We start from the raw sequence: 23,309 nt of genomic DNA on the forward strand, positions 1-23,309 counted from the left end.
CCATTACATCCCTCCATAACATTCAGGCCACTGTCACACCCATGCATGGTGTCTGAAGTATAAAATTTTTGTGGTTCCTATCCCATCTTATCCTGATTCTAAGGACCACCATCATGTATTCTTCAGCTGCTTAAGGAGCATCCAGGCATGGTGGTACATGCAGTTTTGTGGTGCCTGGCTATATCTTTCTGCTCTCTTGGTTATTATTTTTTAGCCTCTTTACTTTTTTTAAACTTAGTTATTTTCAGGAGTTTTATGCAAGCAAGAAAATCTTTTTTGTTTTGTTTTTTTCAAGACAGGGTTTCTCTGTGTAGCTTTGTGCCTTTCCTGGAACTCACTCTGTAGCCCAGGCTGGCCTGGGACTCATGGAGATCTGCCTGGCTCTGCTTCCCGAGTGCTGGGATTAAAGGCGTGTGCCACCACTGCCCAACAGAAAATCTTAATTTGAGAATTTTTTCTTGGTCAGGATAGTGTAGTGGAACATTTAAATGGAACATTCCTGTTAAATAAGCTATTTTCCATATACAACCAACCCATCTGTCTTGACAAGCACAGAAACTGCAAACATGAAGACGGCGAATTAAAAAAAAAAAAAAAAACAGACAATGCCGGGCAGTGGTGGTGAACACCTGTAATCCCAGCACTCAGGAGGCAGAGGCAGGTGGATCTCTGTGAGTTCTAGGTCAGCCTGGTTTACAGAGCTAGTCCAGGACAGGCTCCAAAGCTACAGAGAAACCCTGTTTCGAAAAACCAAACCAAACCAAACCACCAAACAAAAAATCAGGCAAATGTGCATAACAAAGCAAACAAGCTCCATTTGTTATAAAGTCGTAGGCATGCCTCGTGTCTCCACCCTTTATTCACAACCAATGGTAGCATTGGATTTCTCTGAAATCTTCATGCAAATTACAAATATATGCAAGTAGTTGTAAGTACCAATTACTCCAGCCACTCTCTCCCTCAGAGAGACACTCTCTAGAGGAAAATCAAGACTTCTACACTTATCAAGTAGTTTTCAGATCACAGAAAGACTTGGATTCCAAGGCTTGGGGAAAACATTTCTGAGCCTTGTCCAACTCCAAGCCAGAAAACACCCTGTACTCTAAGACAGTTCCTCAGGGTAACTCTGATACCCATAGTTGTGAAACCCCAACTTTGAGACACAAGTGAAAAAAGCATTCTTTAGCTTATTAACACAGCCATTCATTTCTTCCAGGTATCCTATTCAGCCATTGGTGGGGCAGAAGAGCTATCCCAAGACTCAAAATTGAATTTTCCTATATCAGAAGTCTATCTCAGGTACAATGAAATGGGTTAGCAATGCCACTCCTGGGGCACGAAGGTCACCGTGGGCTGCAGCGTGAGGAGGGGACTCTGGAGCCAGGGCTGGGAGGACCTGGAAACTGTGAGCCAATCAGTTGGGAGTTCAAGTTTTGGTAGAGAGGGTTCCAGGGTTGGGTAAAGACCAGGCAGTTTTTTTCTAGGGCAGTAAGTTGTTGATCTGCCTTGATATAGGAGGCTAGCTAGCTAGCTAGGTAACATCAAGTCTCACTCTCTAGCCTAGGCTGGACATGACCTCCAAGCTATTCCCCTGCCTCAGCCTTGTAAGTACGAGGATTATAAGCATAAGACACTATGTAGGCTAAGGCTATTTCAGTTTTAGCAACGGTAATTAATAACTGGGCATTGATAAACAGGATGGATGGCATGCCAAGCTTACTAACTGCACTCCTTGAGCAGAGGAAGCCAGAGTGCTAGATTATGAAAACACTGGGTCTACTTGTAGAGGAATAGTTGGGGTTGGGAAGGAACCCTGGGAGAATGAAAGTGCTCACAGATCTCTTCAGAGGCCACTCCTAGACAACCCAGCTTCCTCAAGCCACTGCGAAGGAACTGGAGGACAAAGAGAACCCAGACTGGTAAGCAAATCCTCCTCAGTGTCCCTGCTGCTGCTTATTACCTAAACACTCCAGCTAAAACACTCCAGCCCCCTTAGGTGACCCAGCCCTAGTTAAGAGATGGAAATGACTTGAGGCTAAAAAAGAAAGCTCAGCCTGGGCCCAGACGTTCCTGCTTGGGGCCCTTCGACCGCTCCCTGCCAGCGCCTGCGGAGGGAGAGGCCTGGTCCCCCGCGTCAAGTGGCAGGCTGCGGCCTGGAAGGGGCGGTGCTCGAGATCCTCTGGGCTGGAACGCCTAGAACCGAAAGCAGCAGCGGGGCAGTGGGGAGGAAGGAGAGGCGGCTGCAGGGCTAGAAGGTGAGAGCCGGGCCCGGAATGTCCGCCCGGCCGCCGCCTGCGGGCCATGGCTCTGCGGCTGGTCGTCCACTTCGACGTGCGAGCAGACGTGCTGCCGAGTCTGCCCGCCCAGGCTGCGGCGACAGCGGCCGGAGGAGGCGGTGCAGGTGCGGGCACGCGTCCTGGAGGGGCGGGCGGGCCGGGTGCCTGGCATCCGTAGAACCTCCGGGGCTCTGTGGAGGAGCCGCGCTGTCCCCTCGGGGACACCGGGGGCTGCCCCCGCCCCCAGGCGAGGGATCCCCCGTCACTGGGAAGGGGATGCGGGAGGCGGCCTTTGTCTGCCCCCAGGGCTTAGCTAGAACCAGGAGCGCCTCGAAGTGTAGGTTGACAGAATCCAGAGTGGTGGTGGCCAAGAAAACGAGGATGCTGAGCGTTCCCGCGCCAAGCTGCCTTTTTATTTTATTATTATTTTTTTTTAAGCTGAGGACCGAACCCAGGACCTTGTGCTTGCCAGGCAAGCGCTCTACCACTGAGCTAAATCCCCAACCCAACCTTTTTCTTTCTTTCTTTCTTTCTTTCTTTCTTTCTTTCTTTCTTTCTTTCTTTCTTTCTTTCTTTCTTTCTTTCTTCTTTCTTTCTTTCTTTCTTTCTTTCTTTCTTTCTTTCTTTCTTTCTTTCTTTCTTTCTTTCTTTCTTTCTTTCTTTCTTCTTCTTCTTCTTCTTCTTCTTCTTCTTCTTCTTCTTTTGGTTTTTCGAGACAGGGTTTCCCTGTGTAGCTTTGCGCCTTTCCGGGAACTCACTTGGTAGCCCAGGCTGGCCCCCAACTGCCTCTGCCTCCCGAGTGCTGGGATTAAAGGCGTGCGCCACCACCGCCCGGCAAATCTGCTTTTAAGAAGGGGAATTCAAAGGTTTAACTCCCCTTCTTTTAAAAAAGACGTTTGCTGTATATCTGGCAAACAGATTCTGTATTCCTGGAACAACACTGGTGGCTTGGAGGGCATGTCCCTCCAGATGTGATGTAGATAGGGCAGGGCAGGTTGCCCTTTCAGGATGCACGCAGTGAATTGAGGGTCTGCAGGGCACTAAAGGTACAGCAGCTTGCTCAAGAGCCCCCAAGCACACACCTAACACCCGCTCCACCCACCCCTGCGCCAGAAGCGGCAGGGAGGCTGGGATGGTCAACTTCCTGCCCTCTTCAATTGCAGTTCATTCTAATACTGAGGCTCTTCTGGTGAGGAAGTGGAAAGCGACTTTTGTGCATTTCCAGAATTAATCTACCTAAGAGAAGAGGGTCTGTAATTCTCTAAGCTTTTCCTTTCTTTTTAAAGACCGTAAATAAGGAAACATCTTCAGGGCTCACCTTGTGCATAGGAGCTGTGTGTGCCCGTGAGCTCACCTCTTTCTATCTTTGGTTTTCCTTAAATACTGTAGACTGTAGATTGTGTGGGGTGGGGTGGGGGTGGGGCACATCAAATTACCATGTCCACAATTCTTTCCTCTGAGCTCTTGTGGAAGTTTTGCCTGTGTGATTCCTTGTCTTGGCGTATTGACTGCTAGTCATACATAAGCAAATTTAGAACTTCATGGAAGGTTTATCTAGCTTTGGATTCATTGGCTTTGTTAATGTTTTTGAAGGTTTAACTTTTTGAAATATTATAAACGACTCCAAGTGTTTCCCACCACAAAAATAGTCGTTTCCCAGCTCCCGCTTTATTTTGCTAAATGGCAGGTGATTGCAGATTAGAAGCTGGGTGAGGTATAAAACGCCCAGGTTTATGCTTCAGTAGTGAGTGTGCTGTGGTTGACAAGCTGTGTGTGGCCCGGCTGGACTTCGGCTTCCTTGCAATATTCATTTTTCGCTCGCTTTCATTCATCGTGAAGAGTCACAAACCTGTGTGTTGGTGTTTCCGTAAAAACTTAGTGTTTTTTTGTTTGTTTGTTTGTTTTTCCATTGTATTTTAAGGTTTCTCAGAGCACTGTGGTAAGTTCTTTGTCCTGCGATCAATCCCCACAGCCACCACTGAATGTAGCTTAAAACAAAGAACAAATAGAACCAGGGGCTGGAGGTAACTCCTTTGAAGAAGCGCTTGCAGCGCAAGTGTGGGGCCCAATCCTGAACCCCCCCAGCTCACAGAAGGGGTGCAGCGCAAGTGTGGGACCCAATCCTGAACCCCCCCCAGCTCACAGAAGGAGGTGCAGCACAAGTGTGGGGCCCAATCCTGAACCCCCAGCTCACAGAAGGGGGTGCAGCACAAGTGTGGGGCCCAATCCTGAACCCCCAGCTCACAGAAGGGGGTGCAGCGCAAGTGTGGGACCCAATCCTGAACCCCCCCCCCCAGCTCACAGAAGGGGTGCAGCACAAGTGTGGGACCCAATCCTGAACCCCCCAGCTCACAGAAGGGGGTGCAGTGCAAGTGTGGGACCCAAGCTTGAACCCCCCCAGCTCACAGAAGGGGTGCAGCGCAAGTGTGGGACCCAAGCTTGAACCCCAGCCTTCATAAGAAGGGGTGTGCATCGCACTTGTCCTTCCAGGGCTGCTAAGACAGAGATAGCAGGATCCTGAGGCTTGCTGGCTGGCCAGTCTAGCTGAATTCCTGAAAGCTATGTTCAACAACTGAGGAGGATACCTGTCATCAACTTCTGGCCAACACAGGTGCATTCACCTGTGTGAGACCACATACACACACACACACACACACACACACACACACACACACACACACACACACACACACACACACCAGCCTTTGCAGGAAAATATGAAATTAGACTCTATAGTGTATCCATTACTAAAAATGCTTATGCAAATTATTTTTTGAAGTTCCAGTTTTGAAAACTTAAATAGGAGTAACACTTTCTGCTTTCTGCATACTTAAACTTTTAAAATGTGAAGTGTTAATACCCCCCCAAGTTATATCCATTTGTTGACTTAATGTGCATTGTGTATGTGTGCATGTGTGTGTATGCACATGTGTGCTCAAATGTGTGTGTGTGTGTGTGTGTGTGTGTGGACATCAGAGGACAGCTTTCAGAGGGTGGTTCTCTTCTCCCACCATGTGAGACCTGGGCACTAAGCTCAGGTTGTCTGGCACCTTGGCCTGCTAGGCATCTCACTGCCCTGTTAATATTTTTACACCAACAAACTGAAAACCTCTTAGTGATCCCAAGTAGTTCTCATGAAACATGGCATATTCTTGCCAAAATAGCCAGTGAACTTGGCAATGCCAGTCAGGGAACTTGGGCAGCCATAGACTAGAAAATGTGGTCAATAAAGGCTTGAGGGCTAGGAGGCCAGGTCTGATCACTATGTCTACTCTTAATTCTGTGTTGAACTTTGGGAATATGATCTCTCTTGAAACAAAATGAGAAATATTCACAAAACTCAAAATAGTTACATAAAATACTTTAACATATGTTACCTCTGAATAGTGATTTTTAAAAAAAAGCCCATGTGCCTACTAGTCACCTACAAAATGAGAAGTAACAGACCTTGGAAGGCTTGTGTGCATGCACTCTCACAGGACTCTTCATCTTAATCCCCCAGACATCTAAATATTTTATATTTAACATTCTTTTCATTTTATTGATAGTTTTAAGCCAATTTTTATCTGAATTTCAAGTAAATGAAAAGCATATTATACTTTCTTTTTATTTTAATCTCTTCTCATTATTGCAAGATTTATTCAGGTCACCTGGCTACACAGAAATCATCATTTTTCACCAGGTACAGTATTTCTGGTGAGGCACTGCAGCAGGGTATAAAAGGCCTGACTGTTTTGACTCAATGTGAGACTACTCTGGCAATCAGGTTGAGTTCTGGAGCTCCAGACCCCTGCCCCCCACCCCCTTCTCCCTTCCTCTCTCCCACCTCCCTCCCCAGGCTTCAAGGGCCACCTGGAAGCCTGACTCCACCTCCTTCTAGGAACATCTTCTTTTCTCCACCTCTTACAGGGGTGACCCTCAGGGTGAAGTGGTGTTTGGGAAACAGTCTTCACAGGAACTCAGCTTTGCTTAGCCATTGTTCTCTGCAGAGACAGAGCTGACATCTGGAGGTCTCTGAGTTTGCCATTCCAGTCGGTGTCTTTACTAAGTATTTTAGATTGCTTTGGCACCACTTTAAAAAAGCCTAAGTTGAAATGTTGTCAGGGACCATCTGTGTAATTGCAAAAAGAACCCGAGTTTTCTTTCCTGGGCGTTGCTTAGGCTTGAAGTTGTGACACCAAGACTGATTTTAAATCTCATGCTCTATGCATGGGCAGTGATATATTTTGCTAGGGAAACTGACTTGAAAACCAGCTTTTCTTTATTCTTGTATTTCATCTTGCAGACTGAGGGGGGCTGGAGGGTAGCCTCAGTCATGATGTTTTCTCTTGCTCCTGTTCTTCCTGTTTAGCTTTCCTTCACATGTCCCTAGTCTCCTTTTCTAATTCTCAGATCTCTTTTTGTTGATTCTTGATGAATCATCCCGTGTTTGCTCCTTTTCATTTCATTCAGAGTGTGAGATATGTCACATCACAGTATTCCTGATTTAGGATTATAAACCTGACCATTCTGAGCCTGAGGGACTGGGTGGGTTGTGTACAGACCGAGAACAGCCCTGTCTCACCACCTTCTGGCCTGTGTTGGGAGCTGGCTCACATTTTTTTGTAAAACTGTTTGACTCCCCTCTCCAAGTACTGTCATTAGGAAGACAAAATTATTTCAATTCTTGTCTCATAGCAGTTTGGACTAAAGTTTATTCTTTTGGGGAACATCTTCCTGTGATGTGAAATCACTCTGCTTTAGCAAAGAATGGATTGAAATGGACAAGATTGTTTGGGAAGCCAACTTCTGTTTCTTCTTACCTTAGTCATCCCAACACTTTGTATGTTTCAGACTTTCTTTTGCAGGTTCACTTACGCAAGTAACTTCCTTGTCAAAATGTGTTATTGTGATCCCAGAGTTTACTGAACTGTAAAATTAAACCACATTTCCTCATTTGAAATAGTTAAACTTCCTCCTCTGGACTTTCCAGAGATAGTCTACTGGGGGAAGAGTCAGAATGAATAAATAGGGAAGGGTGGGTTAAAGTGTGAGCAACTCCCCCAGAGAGGAGGGGGCCAGTGAATTGAGGGTGTGGTGAGACATCATTCTACATTTCCAGCATTGCTAAATGCATCCATTCCACACACCCTTGAAATGAAAGCCCTGAGTCCAACTAGAGCTAGTGCTAGCTGATGTATCCACAAAGACATTTTTATTTCTTTCAATCCCATATACCGTGACTATACCATGTTCTGGCCCAGGTTCTAGCTGTGGTAGCTGATAAATGTTGTGCATGAAAAATATCTAGGGGAGTGACACACACAAGAGAGTGGCCCCCACACCAGTCTCCTAAAAATCAGACTATCTTGAGTTAGTGAGATGGCCCAGTAGGTAGACACTTGCTCCAAGCCTGATGATCTGAGTCCCTCCAGATGCAAGGAGAACCGACTGCTACCAGGTGTCCTCTGCCACACGTGCCTCATGATCTCATTCTCCCTCCCTCCCTCTCTTCCTCCCCCTTTCTCACACACCAAATAACAAATAAATTATAATATGCATTTTTTAAGATGAGAGTATCTTGGTTCTTCTGTGGAGCATCAGTAGTCCTTAAAAAGCTCCCCTCATGTTTCTAATATGGCCAGAGCTGAGTGTCCATGGTATGTATTATGTATTTATGTATGGATACATAAATTATGTATGGATACATGCATGCATGTGTGTGTGTGTGTGCATATGTCTGCACACACACACACACACACACACACACACACACACACACACGATAATTATAATCTGTATTTGGTGAAGACTTTTTTAGTAATTTAAAAATAGGTGTTTTGCCAAAAAATTTTTCAAGACTTCTTGTAGAGGAATTTCTTATCTTAGCTGAAACCTTTTAAGTATACTTTTGAAAGTCTGTCCCAGTATCCTTATACTCTTGAAAAAAAAAATCTCAAAATATTGACATGTTGCCTTCTAGAAGCTTTACGTCATTGCAGGATGGAAATGAACTTCAGCTGTTACAAAATCCCCTGAAAGGGCAATTACTCACCTTCCAGTTAGTGGACACAGGGCACTAGCTCACTGTTCTCTTTGTCCTTTATGGGTCTGAGATGACCCTGCACTGTTTCTTCACTGTATGGGGTTGGCCTGGTCCTCACCTTGCCGAACTCAGTTGTCCTTTAAGTACAGTGGATCTATAACGCCTGAGCCAAAGAGTGAGTGATATGGAAATGAGAAGACATTGTGAAGTGCTACTCGGCAGTCTGCTGACTGAACCGTGTTCTGCTTGAGATCCAATGATTACCCATGAATTTTAAAATCAGTGTGAAGGGATTCTGACAGCTCGATAGAAGTATACCCTGTCTATCAAAACCACTTCTGCATCCTCTCTGCAGACCTCTTACATAATGATGTCTTGTGACAGGCAGGAAGAGAGACTGCAGGGTTATGGCCTCTGTGAAACCTGCGTTTTCTCTGAAGGGTCCCATGCCAGCTCTAGCTGTGGTGTCCAGTTCTTCTGTATCCCTGCTTTTGTTCTCCTTTTGTTTTCTTTTGAATTAGAAATACAAACAGGATGTGCTGTAGGATGTTTTGCATGCTTCATCTAAACATTTGAATTTTCCATAACCAATGCAATACTGTTTTAAATGTCTGGCTACTCTATTCATATATGAGCAATTAAGTTTAAGCAAACTGTGAACAACTTTTGAGGAAGCTAAAAATATCAGTTACTCCTCAGTTAATGATAATCAAGACTTCTCTACAAACCTGTTTATTGAAGTCCTTTACCTCTAGAATCAAGACTGTACTAAAACTTGTAGATGAAGATGGGCAGTTAAATTTTAAGTTAAACGTTTTGTATAAAGGGTCTTTATGTCTTGCTCTAGAAGATGATTGTTTATTGCAAAGCACACAAGTTGTAAGGACACACAGTACAGTCAGTTCCCCTAGAGTAAGGCCCCCAGAGGCAGCACTCAGAGCAGAAAGAAACATATCAGCTTCAGTAGGTCCTCTGTACTTCAAGGCACTTGCTCATTTAGCTCCGGAGACTGATTTTGTCAGTTTCATAAACATACCAATCAAGTAAAGCAACTGGTATTCAGTGGTTATGGGGATTTTGTGGTTTGCTCATTTTTTTTTTTTTTGAATAGGGTCCCTCTCTGTAGACCAGGCTGGCCTCAAACTTGTAGAGAACTGCCTGCCTCTGCCTCCTGAGTGCTAGGATTAAGGGCCTGCACCACCATGCCTAACTTTGCTCTGTTACTTCTACATGTTGCTATGGTTAGTTCTTTTTCCTTGTCATAGTGTATCCATTGTTTAGCTCTTGGTAGGCATTTTGGGGGATTCAATGTGGGCTACTATGATCCACAGTAGCTCAGATTTGCCTTTTGCTGAACATATGCTGAACATATAGATTGCTGTTGGGTGCAAGGGAGCTTCCTGAATCATCTGTGTTCAGCTTCAGTAGATACTGCATCATTAAAGCATACTGCTGAGCATCCACGCTACAACTCTTGGTCTAACTAATAAAAGGATAGGAAAAGAGCATGCAACTGACAAGTTAGTAACCAGGAGGAGGAAATGTCAACTCCCATCTGGAAGGAGTACAATAAATGAGTCACGGAAGACAAATAGTAAGTGTGATTTGAGACAACCTCTCTAAGTGAGGGTAGACTACTAATTCCATGGAAAGGCTGAGTGTCAGCTGGGGGTGGTGGGGAGCATGCAGAGGAACCAAGAAGTGATTCTGCTCACAAGTCTCATACTGTAAACATGAGTGGCAAGGGGATTAACAGTAAAGAACAGAAGAAGTTACACCACGCGAGCCATATCCAGAACATCCATGTCACTGTGTAAGTACCAAAGAAGGCTTTAAAGAGGAAAGAAAGGAAATTCTTCAATGAATAAAGTCTAGTTCCTGCTTAAGACTTTGGTGTGTTTTTTCACACAGGCATACATACAAAGCAGTACTTGAGAGGCCTCACAGAAAATTGCCCTCTTCTAGCTGTAGCCCTGGTAGGGAATTGCCATCAGGACCAGGAATCTCAGGGAGGCTCCTGGGAGAGACCTCTCTGAAGCCTGTTTTTGTTGTTGTTGTTGTTTGTTTTTTGTTTTGTTTTATTTTTTTCACTCTTTGGCTCTTTGGGGGGCCTGCCACCCAAGTTCCCAAATAAATACATGTAGACTTATTCTTTCTTACGAATGCCCAGCCTTAGCTTGTCTTGTTTCTAGCCAGCTTTTCTTAACTTAAATTATCCCATCTACCTTTTGCCTCTGGGCTTTTACCTTTCTCTATTCTATATATCTTTCTTTCCTTCTTACTCTGTGGCTGGCTGTGTAACTGGGTAGCTGGCACCTGATGTCTTCCTCTCCTTCTTTTCTTGTTTCTCAATCTTCTCTTCCCAGATTTCTCCTCTTATTTATTCTCTCTGCCTTCTAGCACTTCCAATCCTGTCTCCTGCCTTGCTATTGGCTGTTCAGCTCTTTATTAGACCATCAGGTGTTTTACACAGGCAAAGCAACACAGCTTCACTGAGTTAACAAATGCAACATAAAAGAATGCAGCACGTCTTTGCATTACTAAACAAATATTCCACAGCATAGAAGGATGTAACCAGTGTTCCACATCAGAAGCCCTACAGTAGGAGATGAAATGACTCAGCTCTGACCAGTACTTTTCCACTCCTACATCCACTTCCCTCCTCTCTTTCTCCTCCTGGGTGCTTACTACACATGAACCTTTATGGGGTGGAGGTGGTTCTTGATAGCAAGAGAAAAAACATTTTCTGAGTAATAACACCTGTGCTAACTCTCAGCATCATTCATCAAAGGCAGCATCCCTTGGGGAAGATGGAAGAGGGATGTCTGTACTTTCTCTGGTTTAGCCTGTTGCTTATGACATCATATTAAGTGTGGAAGGATTTGACTGTTTCCTTGTGTGTATGTGAGTGGAGTGTATGCATATACATGTGCGTGAGTAGAGGCTAGCAGATGATGTTGGGTGTCCTCCTCTATTGTATGCCATCTTTGAGACACGGTCTCTCACTAAACCTTCCACTCACTGACTGGCTGGCCATCAAGCTAGAGGGTCCATCTGGATCCACTCCATCAGCAGAGTTGCAGATGTATGTTGCCATGCCTACTTTTTACATGCATGGGTGCTGGGATCTGAGTGCAGGTATGTATGCTTGTTTGACTGGCACTTTGCCAACTGAGCCATCTCCTCAGTGCCCTGCTTTTAAAATCTTATTATTTTAATTTACTATTCAAACACCTGGAACTCAGCTCAATACTCAAATACCTAGCATGGGATAAATCCAGCAGGAAAGTATAATAATTCTGAATTGGTGTACCACTAATGACATAGTCTCAGAATGCATAAAGAAAAGCTAGTATACAACTGACATGATTAAGATACAGCATATAGAAGAGTGTGTAGTCAAGAGGTCAAGAGGGTATGGCCCAGCGAATACCTCACAAGCTTATCAGTGTGCTCAGAGTACCCGTCCCCTGCTTTGCCTTATTGTAAACTCTGTATAATGGTATCACCAGCTTACAGTTTTGAACCTGGTTTCTTTCATGAATACTCTGTTGGATGTGCTAACAACCATTTTCTGAATACTAGCCTGCCATTATGTGTTCCAGGTGTTTTAGAAACAGCTCAGGAGAGCTTACATGTACTAAACATTGAAAGAAATGGAAACATTATTTATACCTATAAGGTGAGCCCATGCTGTCTTCTTATTGCAGTAAGTATATACAATGTATAGTTTACTGGTTTCATCATTTATATTATCCTTTTACAGATTTTTTTTTTTTTTTGAGACAGGATCTCACTTACTAGCCATAGCTAGACTAGAATTCACCATGTAAACCAGGCTGGTTTTAAACTCATAGAAATCTGCCTGCCTCTACTTCCCCAGTGCTAAGACTAAGTTTTTACAGAACCTGTACTCCACTTTATTGATGGGCAGCACAGACTTGTTGGTACTTAACCTTTGACATCCTTGGCTTCTGTGTAGCTGGGATTGAAGAGTGGCTGATAGTCTATCTTTTATGAGATATTTTCTCTTTTAAAAATCAGATGAAACTACATATCTGAAATTCACAAAATTTGAATGGATGGATAATTTCATTTTCTAGAGGAAAAAAAGGCTAAGGTATTTAAACTTAACTAGTATGTTAAAATTTTGTCTTTGAGAAAATGTTAGCTATGATTACTCTGTACATTCAGATGTAAGTATAACCATAGTTGACACTGTGAGTGTTTAACAACATCGTCAGATGTTGGATGTCCTAAGAAATAGTTAATTTTACTGCCAAATCTGCTAATAGGGATACATGAAGGAGTGATTCCAGCAGTTAGTTCTAGACATTTATCCCACCATACTTTGTTTCCCTGTTGATTAAAAATATTCTTAAGTTATATTTAGGGATGATGCATTTAAAGATTCAATTTTACTTACATGAATGTTATGGATTTTGTTCAATCCCATTAGCTGCCATATTTATTCTCTGAAGGACACAGCTGGAGGTTTATGCTAAGGCCTTCTAGCCAGTCCCCATATTCTCTAAGCTGCTCAGTGATGACCATTTCCTCTCCAAGTTCCAGTCACCAGCTGGATTAGGTCTGGTCCTTCTAGATGTGTGCAGCAGGCTTCCTTTAGAGTGCCCATTACTAAAATTGTTAGATTTACTTTAGGCTTGTTTAAAAACCAGTGACAACCTAATTTCCTGAACAATGATACTAATAAACATCTAATTAATTTTTAGGATAATAAGGGAAATGCTGTTTTTGGATTATATGACTGCCAATCCAGACAGAATGAGGTAAATGTAGATTTTTCAGTTGGTTGTTATTTTTCTTTCTGTTTCCTCTGTTTTCTAGATACAATCTCAATTTTATTTATTTTCATTTCTTCCCTTCTCCTATTTCTTTAGGTTTTGTATCCTTGTTGGAAAAAAAAAAGTATAATGACCTCTGAACCAAAACTACACACACAGTGTTAGTTCTTTGAAATTTAACTAAAGTTGGCTCAGACTAATTTAATAATGTTATGGGGAAAAATAAAAGTAGGAAGTCCATTGCCTTCTCCAAGAGCTATGTGTGCCCCTAGGTGATTTTCATGATGACCGTTGGCACTGAGTTCTGATTCTGGCTAACCTCCATGTTGGTGTTTTTGTTCTTTTCAGTAACAATTCAGGTTTGTGTGCTCCTTAATTTTCTCCAAAACTACTCCAGTTAGTTCCTGGTCAGTGTGGACAAGTTTTATCTAACTGGGACATTAGGGTGGGACGGCAGTTTGTGCTTACATAAGAATAATCGAGAAGTGGCCCTTGTATATCTTTTATCCTTTCTAGGTTTCTCCCAGGTCACCTTTCTCTTCTGGCTTCCAATGTGGTTCATTCTCTTCTCCCATCATCCACCCTCAGCCGTTCCTTCATTCACTCGTCTCTTTATTCTCTGATTCCAAAACCACACCAGTCAGTGTTTCCCTTGTGACAGTCCAGAGTCACATGGATGGCCCAGGCAAATCCTGTCCAAATACAGTCTGGAAAAAGAGGTCAATAAGACTCTGAGTGCTAGTGCAGTCCTTTCTACATGGTCTGAATTTTGAGAAGATGCATTATGTAAAGTTTTGGTCTGATTTCAGGGGGGAACAGCCTTTTATGGATACGTTCCCCTTCCCGAGGCCTTGAGCACGGGGTGAGGGGCGTTTGTATTTGATTTGTTTCTTCTTCATGGCTTCTTTGGCTTTTAAGATATGGAGATTGCTCAGGAGATCAGTTAGTTCAGGCATAAATTAGTGGGAATTTAAGCAGCCTTGCTGTAATAAATAGGCACATCTTTCTTTAGCCAAAGTGGCTGCCACAGCTACAGCCTGTGTGTTGCTGCTGCTACAGCCTGCTACACCAGAGAGTCTGAGCTGCTTTTGTTTTTTTTTGAGACAGGGTTTCTGTGTAGCCCTGGCTATCCTGGAACTTGCTTTGTAGACCAGGCTGGCCTTGAATTTGCCTGCCTCTTCATCCCAGGTGCCGAGATTAAAGGTGTGCGCCACCACTGTCCAGGAAGATTTGGCAATTTGTGAAGAACAGATGTTTAGTTCTTACAGTTCCAGGTGTTGGGAAGTTTAAGCTCAAGCATCCCACATATTGTAAGGGCTTTCTTCCTCTGTCATAGCATAGTAGAAGTGTGAGAACAGGAGAGCAAGAGGTGTCTAGACTCACCTTTATAACACTCTTCCCAGTAACTAACCCAGGCTAGTGAAACAGCAATAGTCCATTAGGAGGGCGGAGCCCTGTGACCTAACCGCCCTTATCTGGGCCTCCCCCTCCAGGACTGCTGTACTGGGGATTCTGTCTCCAACCTACAAACTTGGGAGACATAGTCAAACCACAGCAGTTACTAACTAACCCTCTTCTGTCTTTTCTATATATTCAGAACACCTTACAACCCACATGTTTTTCTTTGGTTGCATATCAAGTCATCTGGACTTTAAATTTTCTTTCAAGTTCTATATTTTTGTTTTGGAACTATGCCACCAAGAGAAAGACAATGCTCTGCTCTAGTGATAGTGCTCCAGGCTGGGTAGAAGGCTGCACAAATCTTAATGATTCCCTACCTTCCTGAGTGATTTTATTTTTAAATGGGCAAAATTGCCAAGTTCCATTTACCCTTTCTTCAGTTGTTACATCTTGTGTAACTAGAGCATGACAGTAAAGCCAGGCAGGCGACATTGGTAGAATGTGGGTGTTAAGGTTCTGTGCCATTTCATCACATATGCACGATTGTATAGTCACCACTGCGGTGAGCATGCACACTGCTGTCATCAGAGAGCTGCTGGTGACCAGTTACCAGTTCCAGTGAAACTCAGGAACCTTGCTTTTTAAGTAATTTACTTTCCTAAATGTACAGTTGTCTCCAACATTTTGTCCTTCTTTAAACAGATTTATCTATATATTTATTTACTTAATGTATGTGTGTGTGCCTGTGTGAGTTTATGTGCATCATGTGCAAGCAGAAGCCCAGGGAGGCCAGAAGAGGGCATTGTGAACTACCATGTGGGTGCTAGGAGCTGAGCCCGTGTCCTCTGCAAGAGCAGTAAACCCTCTCAGCTGCTGTACCCGCTCTCCACCCTCCCCAAAGACTTGTGTTTACATGTTTGTTTTATTTGCCGTGTGGACCTTGTTCGTGGTAGGCATGTGCTGTATCACTGAGCTGTGGCCTTAGCTTCTGGCAGTTTCCAAGACCCACATTTTTGATGGCATGCGTTGCCTTTGTTGTCAAATATGATTTAGAAAATATAAAGTAAGAAAATCCACTATGTCCTGCCCACACTCTTTCTCTTTCATTGTTTCATCTTCCTCCATGGTGTCCTGTCTCCTTTTTTAAAAAATTGCTTTCCTGGTCTTTTAATAATTTGATTTACTCACAGTGTTTAAAGTTGGTGTGCAAGTCATACACTCAGTTTTCTTTACCTGAGCGTTTCTTTCCTTTATTCTTTTTGAAGGATGACTTTGCCAAGTCTAGAATTCAAGCTGAAAGGTTCCTGAAAAAAATGTCTCCCTTCGTCCCTCCCTTTATGGCCTCTCGTGGGAAACCTGTCTTTTAAAGTATTTTCCTCTCGTATTTAAGGATTCATTTTCCCCAATCACTTTTGAAAAAGTTTTTTTTATTTCCTTTGCCCTTTATTTTCTGAAAATCTACTTGACTGTGTCCCTATGGATTTGTTTGGGTTTTTTCTTTCTTTTTATTTATTCTTTGAGTCTTTCACATTATGCATCTCAATCCCATTGATTTCCTGGCCCTTTGTACTCGCCCTCTGATCTTGCAACCTCCCCCCACCCAAATAAAATAAAATAAAATTTAAGATAAAAAAATAAAGGAAAAAAGAGGGGGAAATCTCATCATGGAAGCTGTAGTGTGACACAGTGAGTCAGGCAGTAAACCGTTTGGTCCATTCATTTTTACTTGTAAGTACTTGTTCATTGCAAAGACTCATTGGTCTGGTTCGAGGCCTCTGGTTTCTCTACACTATTGATGCTGGGCCCTCACTGGAACAATGTGGTGGTATTGTGTTCCTCAAAATATTGTGCACCCTAATAAATTTATCTGGGGTCAGGGAACAGACAGCCACTAGATACAGATCCAAAAATGGTGGCTAGAAAATGGGTCAGAGCAAGCCATGGCAGAAGCTGGGCAGTGGTGGCGCACACCTTTAATCCCAGCACTTGGGAGGCAGAGCCGGGCGGATCTCTGTGAGTTCAAGGTCACATTGGAAACAGCCAGGCATGGTGACACATGCCTTTAATCCCAGGGAGTAGGGGCAGAAAGAGAAAGATTATATAAGGCATGAAGACCAGAAACTAGAAGCATTTGGCTGGTTAAGCATTCAGGCTTTTGAGCAGCAGTTCAGCTGAGATTCATTTGGATGAGGACACAGAGGCTTCCAGTCTGAGGAAACAGGACCAGCTGAGGAACTGGCAAGGTGAGGTAGCTGTGGCTTGTTCTGTCTCTCTGATCTTCCAGCATTCACCCCAATAACTGGTCTCAGGTTTGATTTCATTAATAAGTACCTTTAAGATTCATGCTACACTCCTCTTGGATCTCCTGCTGTTGCCTTGTGTCCTAGAGATCCTGTGACTTTGAGTCTGCAGGACCAGTCCCTTCACGTCTCCAGCAGATCACAGATGGGGTGGAAGTTGGGGTGGGCCAACTCATAACCCTGGTTCTGGGTCTGGGCAGCTGTAGGGTTGGTCAGCCTGCCAGCTCTCCCTTGTCCTCACTACCAGGGTGAGCTCTCCTTCACTGCCCTAGTGAATTCACCCCTTGTAGGATGAGCAAGGGGCGGGGCCAGTCCTGCTTTCATGCCTTCAGAGGCTGCTCTCCCAAACCTACACCTTCAGGGCTGGCTCTCCTGTGTTGCCCAGGCCAGGTACAGGGGCCACTCTCTGGAGAGGGGCAGGGAGAGCTCTCCTGCTCTAATGACCTCAGGGCCAGCTCTCCCACCCTCCATTGTTTGGGTTTTCATTCAGCTTCTTGAATCTTTTGCCCAATTTGGGACAATTCACTCATCAGCCACTATGTTTTCAAACACTTAAAAAAGTTCCACTTTTCTCTTTTTTTTTGAACTTTAATTACATCAAATTAGTTAATCAGATCTTTTCGATAGTCAGGTGTCTGTGAGGTTCAGTTCCTTGATCCCAGCTTATTTACCTTGTGTGGTTCAGATTAGGTATTTTTTTCCCTTCAAGTTCCTGGGTTGTTTGTTTGTTTGTTTGTTTTTTGTTTGTTTGTTTGTTTTGTATGTTGCTATCATTTGAGATTTTAAAAGTTGATTATTGTCATTTTCAGGAGTAAAATTTCTATGTATTTTTCTTTTATATGTCCTTATTAAGATTTCCATTGTTTTTATTCAATTACATTTTAAACTTCTTATTGAAGTGTTTTGTTTTGTTTTGTTTTTTGAAACCATAGATGTTTTAAAATCTTTGCCACAGCATCTAGTATTTGCCACCCCAGTGCCTAACGTTTGCTTTTGTTTCACTCAAGCTGAAGGTTTCCTGGATCCTGGCATGACTCATAGTTTGAGCATCTCTCAAGAAACTCTAGGTCTTATTTAGTTTTCTGTTTTAGTGTCTCCTCTGATGCAGAACTTGTTGAGGAATAGAGGGCAGCACCCCACTCCTGCTGTGGTCAGAGTGAAGATTCCTGCTCCTCCACCTGGCTTCCTCTCACAACACTCAGCTGAGAGGATGCCCTGCTGGTGCCAGGTGGAGACGGGGTTTGCAGCTTGTGACTAGGGTGAGGAGTCGGGGCTGATGGGTAGGTATTGGGAAGGGTGAGAGTGCAAGCCTTGGCTTCCTGTTCAGCCCTTTCTGACAGTGCTCCCCTGTTGAAGAGCCGGGTCTCCTCAGCGCTGGGTCTGGGTGGATGTCCACCTCTCCTACATAGCTTTCTGTGTGCTGCAAGAAGGTAGATTTCTACCAGGTGTGATGGAAGTCTTGATTTCTACTTGATCTTTTCTGATTCCATCTAGCAGGAGTGGACCGTACTTGGGGTATCTGGATGGAGTGTAACCCTAGTCTCCCCACTCAGCCTTGTGGGTAAAGGGAAAAGTGAGGTGGTGCTTTTCCCAGACTGTTCCCAGACTGTTTCCCTAACAGTCTCTGTCTTACTGGATTTCTTATTTCTTTGCTTCAGGGGTGGGTGTGCTTCTGCCTATTCCTGGCATGGTTTCATTATGGTCTCTTCTTTAGCTTCAGGTCTAGAATATATTATGCAAAAAAGTCATCACTGCCTCATTTCTCAGAATTTGGAGTCCCCGGAGAGCCTGCATCCCTCACCCACTGTATGCTGTAAAGCGAACCCACAGCTTTGTGCTCATGGCAGAACCATGTATCCAACCTGTGTTTTCTTTACTTCCCAGGCTTCTTAGTTTCATTTTGTAGACAATGTTCAGGGGTTTTAGCTTTACTGAGTGGGAAGAATAGAGAGGAGTGAGTCTTTTTCATCCTGGTCTTGCTGTGTGCTGGGTTTAAATGAATGACTTTCCTTACATGGCCACATAGGAAGCAGCACATTACTTAGTCGTAAGTAGGCAAGCTCTCTCCTCCCTACCCTCTTTGTCTCTTCTCTTCACTTCCACTGGAGGGAAGAAGACCATGTTGGTGGGATACGAGCATCAAACAGACTTTTCTGGGAATCTGAGACTATTCTCTGCTTCTGCTCATATGGAATGTGAGGTTGGAACTGCCATTGCTTTGGGACTTGGAGTTTTGTCATGTGAAGGTTGAAAATTTATTAAAGCCAGAAAATTAAGAGAATGGGTATTTCCAGTTCTGTATTAAACCATCCCTAAAGCCCAGACCTGCCTTACATTATCCAGTTCCTTGAGCCACTGTGTAACTGTGTTTGTGCATAAACTAGTTTGGTGGATATATTTGATGTTTACAATTAAAGAATTCTGTACTTGTATTCCTTATGGCCCAGCAATTCTTCTATATGCTCACAAAGATGTATTTGAGGTTTAGGAATGTATCTCAGTAGTAGAGTACTTGCTCACTTATGTAAGCCCCTAGGTTTGAGCCTCAGCACTGGGAAATAATATATATGAAATGTTAATTGGATAATTTTAGTACCTAAAAGTGGGAGCTAAATCAAATTAATTCCCACCAATAAGTTATTTGGGAATAAGTGCAACTGCTGAGGCGTTAGCAATCTGTTAAGTTGTTAGAAGACTAATATGACTCAGAGGGTGAAGTGCTGGGCAAACAGTTCACATCCCCAGCACCTACATGAAAAACAGCATGGTGGCATGAGTCTGCAATCCCAGTGGTACGAGTGTGACAGGAGGGGGCTCGGGACTGGGCCTGACTGTCTAGTCAAAATGGTGGAGCATGATAGAGGAGACACTTGACCCTGACCCCTGGCCTACTTCACAGCACAAGCAAAGGCACGTGTACCTACATTATATATATATATATATATGCTATGCACACACACGCACACGCACACACACACCTGTAAGTGCATACTGGCACAGAAGGCTCTCCAAAACATTTTGGCTACATGAAGAAAAGCATTTGATAGGATAACACACTTCATTTATTTTGGAAAACTAAGAAACATAAGGCACAGCATATATGGAAATAATGGAGACAATCTGGAAGGCTACTGCACATGTTACAAACTTGCCTCTTGGAATGGACTTGATGTTGCCTGAGGTTTAAAAGGTTTGATGTTATATTTGACAATATTTGCATCTTTTAAGCACTAAGATTATTCATGTGTGATTCCGTAGTTAAAAGTGTAAAATATTAAAACTTAGTATATAATCTATGATTTTTCTTACTTATAAATAAGAATCACTAGAGCAAAAAGTTAAAAAAGCAAAACTTCTACAGAAACTTAGTACCTTCTTTAGAAGGGTTTATTACTAAGTGTGTGTGTGTGTGTGTGTGTGTGTGTGTGTGTGTGTGTGTTTGCACACGCACACACGCGCACTCAGGAATGCCCACGGAGGTGTTGGATGCCCCTGGGTTGGATGTACATGTACATGCAGTTATGGGCAGTCTTGGGAACTGAACTTGGATCCTCTGCAAGAGTAGCTCATACAGCTGAGCCATCTCTCTAGCCTCAAATTTAGTGCCTTCATATCAACTCAAAGTTCCCCTTTGGTAGCTATTTCCCATGGTGACAGGATGACACAGTTAAGTCCTCAGTCTTTCACATCTTCCATCTACATGACTGTTTTCATGTTCCTTAGCATCAATGAAATGGAATCTTTTGATTTTTTTCCCTATTGTTGTTAAGACAGGGTCCCACTATATAGTCCAGGATAGCCTTCAACTTGTCCCTCTTCTGCTCAGCCTCTGGATGGCTGGGGCTACTGGTGAGCATACCATGACTGGCTTCTCTTGATATTTTGAACATTTCAAACATTCATAAAAAAGGAAAGATTAAGTAATGGAAGATTTCTTAGCCACTTCTTTAAATATGAGATACATTCGTGGCACAACCAATGGTATCATGGTCAAGTGTGTAATCTGATTAAAGCCTTTCTCACCTCATACTTACAATGCTAACATCAGAGTGCATTATGACAGCCTACGCTGTACTAAGTGCTTTGTGAGTATTGACCCTCTTGATTCTCACAATAACCCTAGGAGGTATTTTGGCCACACCACTCTAGTATTTCTGAGTGCTTATAATAACACAAGATAAATGTTATAGTCCTATGCTAATTATGATGAATAATGTGTCCAAAGTCGCACAGCTGGGAAAGAACAGTCAGGATTTGACTGTGGGTCTAACTTAGTTTCAAAGTTGGTGTTTTGAACCATGCTGTTTGGTTGTCTCATAGCTAAGTTTCATACTAAATGTGGCATAAAATATTAAACATTTTTCCTGAAAAATAATCCAGACCATATCAGCATAGCCTAGTTCACTGATGGTTCTTTAGGAAATGCTTTGCTAAACAATGTTTGGTATAAAGTTTAATAGGAATTATCTCCATGCAATTGTTATTTACTATAACCCTCCTTTTTTGGTTGTTTTAATAGCATCTGTATACCTTTGAGAAGGACATGCAAGCTGTCAGCTGCTCTGTCAACAGCGAGAGAACCTTGCTTGGTGAGTTGAGAGCTCGTTGCTGCACATTAAAAGTACATCTTTTAAGGTGAAGCATTTTGGATTTTGCAATATTTGATTATAATGACAAATTTCCAGAAAATACATGTTCTAGGTAAATCAAGTTTGAAATTGGGAAGCTGTAGGACACAGCTATAGGAATTAATGGTTTGCATTCATCTACAGTGTTATAGTGACAGATCTCATGTATTCCAGGTATAAAATAATAAACTTGAACAAGCTGCCATGTGGATCAGTTGCTAATTGATTTTTTTCTTTTCCATTAGCTGCGAGTTTCATTCAGTATACTAAAGAAGGAGTAAGGAATGAGCTTCAGCCAGGTGATGGAATTATTCTTCTTTCATATGTATTGATAGATAAAGATCTGTTGGTCTAAGCCAAATTTCAATCTTTTTAGAAGGGCCTTTATCTTAGAATAGAAAGGCTGTGGCCATTTATGCACAAGCAAGACTTTAAATTTTGTTTCTCAAGTAGGCAAGAAGGTGTGAAAAATAGTATAATGGAAATTATAGAAAAAAACAAGATAATAATTAGCACCTGAAGACTAAATAGATGCCGAGATTATACGTGGCTTCCATGGCCAAAAGCTAATGTAAAAGTAGGGAAACTTACAGTACTTACTACTTAAAAAATGTCTGGTGAAATATTGATTAATCTCTAAAGCATTGTGGATAGTTCATAAATACAAAATAAAACACAGATCTGTTCATTTACACAAACCTACTTTGTAGTTTATTGGCCATGTGGAACCTTTTGCTTTTTAAATTTCAAAAGGCATTCTGTGTCATCCTCCCATAGCTCAACAGTGTTGACTGCATGTGGTTAGGCCCCTGTAAAGTGCCACAGATAGAACTTCTGGAAAGTGGTGAGGTGGGTGGCTACCTTCATGGATCCTCCAAGCTAGCACTAGGCTTCAACTACAAATGTACACAGTGGCCAGAGGCCATATAAATAAATAGATTCGGTGGGAGGAAAATGAAGTATCAGGCTTGGGGCATAGCTCAATCCATGAAGCTTTGCTGTGTGAGCATGAGAACCTCAGTTCAATCTTTAAAATCCATGTAAACAGCCAGGTATGATGTGCACGCCTGTAATCTCAGTGCTGTGGAGGTGGAGCTAGGCCATCTCTGGGGCTCACTGACCAGCCATAGCCTGCTTGGCCATCCCCAGCCCAGTGAGAGACCCAGTCTCACAAAACAAGCAGATGGTGCCTGAGAAATAACATACAGTTTGACCTCTGGCCTTCACTTGTACACATTAACATGTGTACTTGTACAGATACATACCCACATAAAAAAGAAAAATGAGATGTTTTTATTGTTTCCATTGTTAAATATTTCCATTACATTTTGTTTATTTATTTTGTATGCCTGTATGTATATGGGCTTGTGTGTGGAGGTCAGAGGACAACTCATGGTAGTTGGTTCTCTCCTTCCACCACATGGGTCCTGGGGTTGAATTTAGGTGATCAGGCTTGGCAGCAGGTACCTTTCCTGCCGAGCCATCTCACTAGCCTTGTTGTTTCTAGTTTTAGAAACAGAGAAGATTCAGTTGTTTAATGAGAGATGTTCAACAGCTATAAGGTCTAGTGATGGGTGCAGGGTCTTGACTCCTGGGGAATCCAAGGAAGAGCCACTACTTACTTAGATTTTTGTTGCTCTAAAGGGCACCTCAGTCCACTAGGACATTAGCTCAGTGTAGAGTGCTTGCCCATGCACTTTTTACTGCTGTTGGATTTGATGTAATGCTCGTCTCAAGGGACCAACTGGACTGGATTGTGTAGGGTGGGATCTAGAACGTGGGGATGCTGACCCCTAAACAAGGGATTGAACAAAACGGGACATAGGGCTGATCTGTTGTACTTGGTTGTCCTAGGAAGGCAAGATTACTGTTGT

General features: G+C 43.1%; 1 protein-coding gene across 4 annotated transcripts in view; it reads left to right on the plus strand.

The window, feature by feature from the left end:
- The first annotated feature begins 2,131 nt into the window (after positions 1-2,131).
- LOC118579697 (gamma-secretase activating protein) overlaps positions 2,132-23,309 on the plus strand; it is a 99,918-nt gene continuing 78,740 nt past the window's right edge. For 2 of the 4 annotated variants that reach the window (XM_036181246.1, XM_036181248.1), the window contains exons 1-5: positions 2,133-2,401; positions 11,907-11,983; positions 13,035-13,091; positions 21,327-21,396; positions 21,681-21,734. In XM_036181246.1, coding sequence (XP_036037139.1) covers positions 2,302-2,401; positions 11,907-11,983; positions 13,035-13,091; positions 21,327-21,396; positions 21,681-21,734 — 358 coding nt within the window. In that variant the 5' untranslated portion in view covers positions 2,133-2,301. Of the gene's footprint in view, positions 2,402-11,906; positions 11,984-13,034; positions 13,092-21,326; positions 21,397-21,680; positions 21,735-23,309 lie in introns of all 4 variants that reach the window. The other 2 variants (XM_036181247.1, XM_036181249.1) reach the window with 2 other exon arrangements.

This window comes from Onychomys torridus, chromosome 3 (genome assembly GCF_903995425.1).
Source record: "Onychomys torridus chromosome 3, mOncTor1.1, whole genome shotgun sequence".
Classification (NCBI taxonomy): Eukaryota; Metazoa; Chordata; class Mammalia; order Rodentia; family Cricetidae; genus Onychomys; species Onychomys torridus.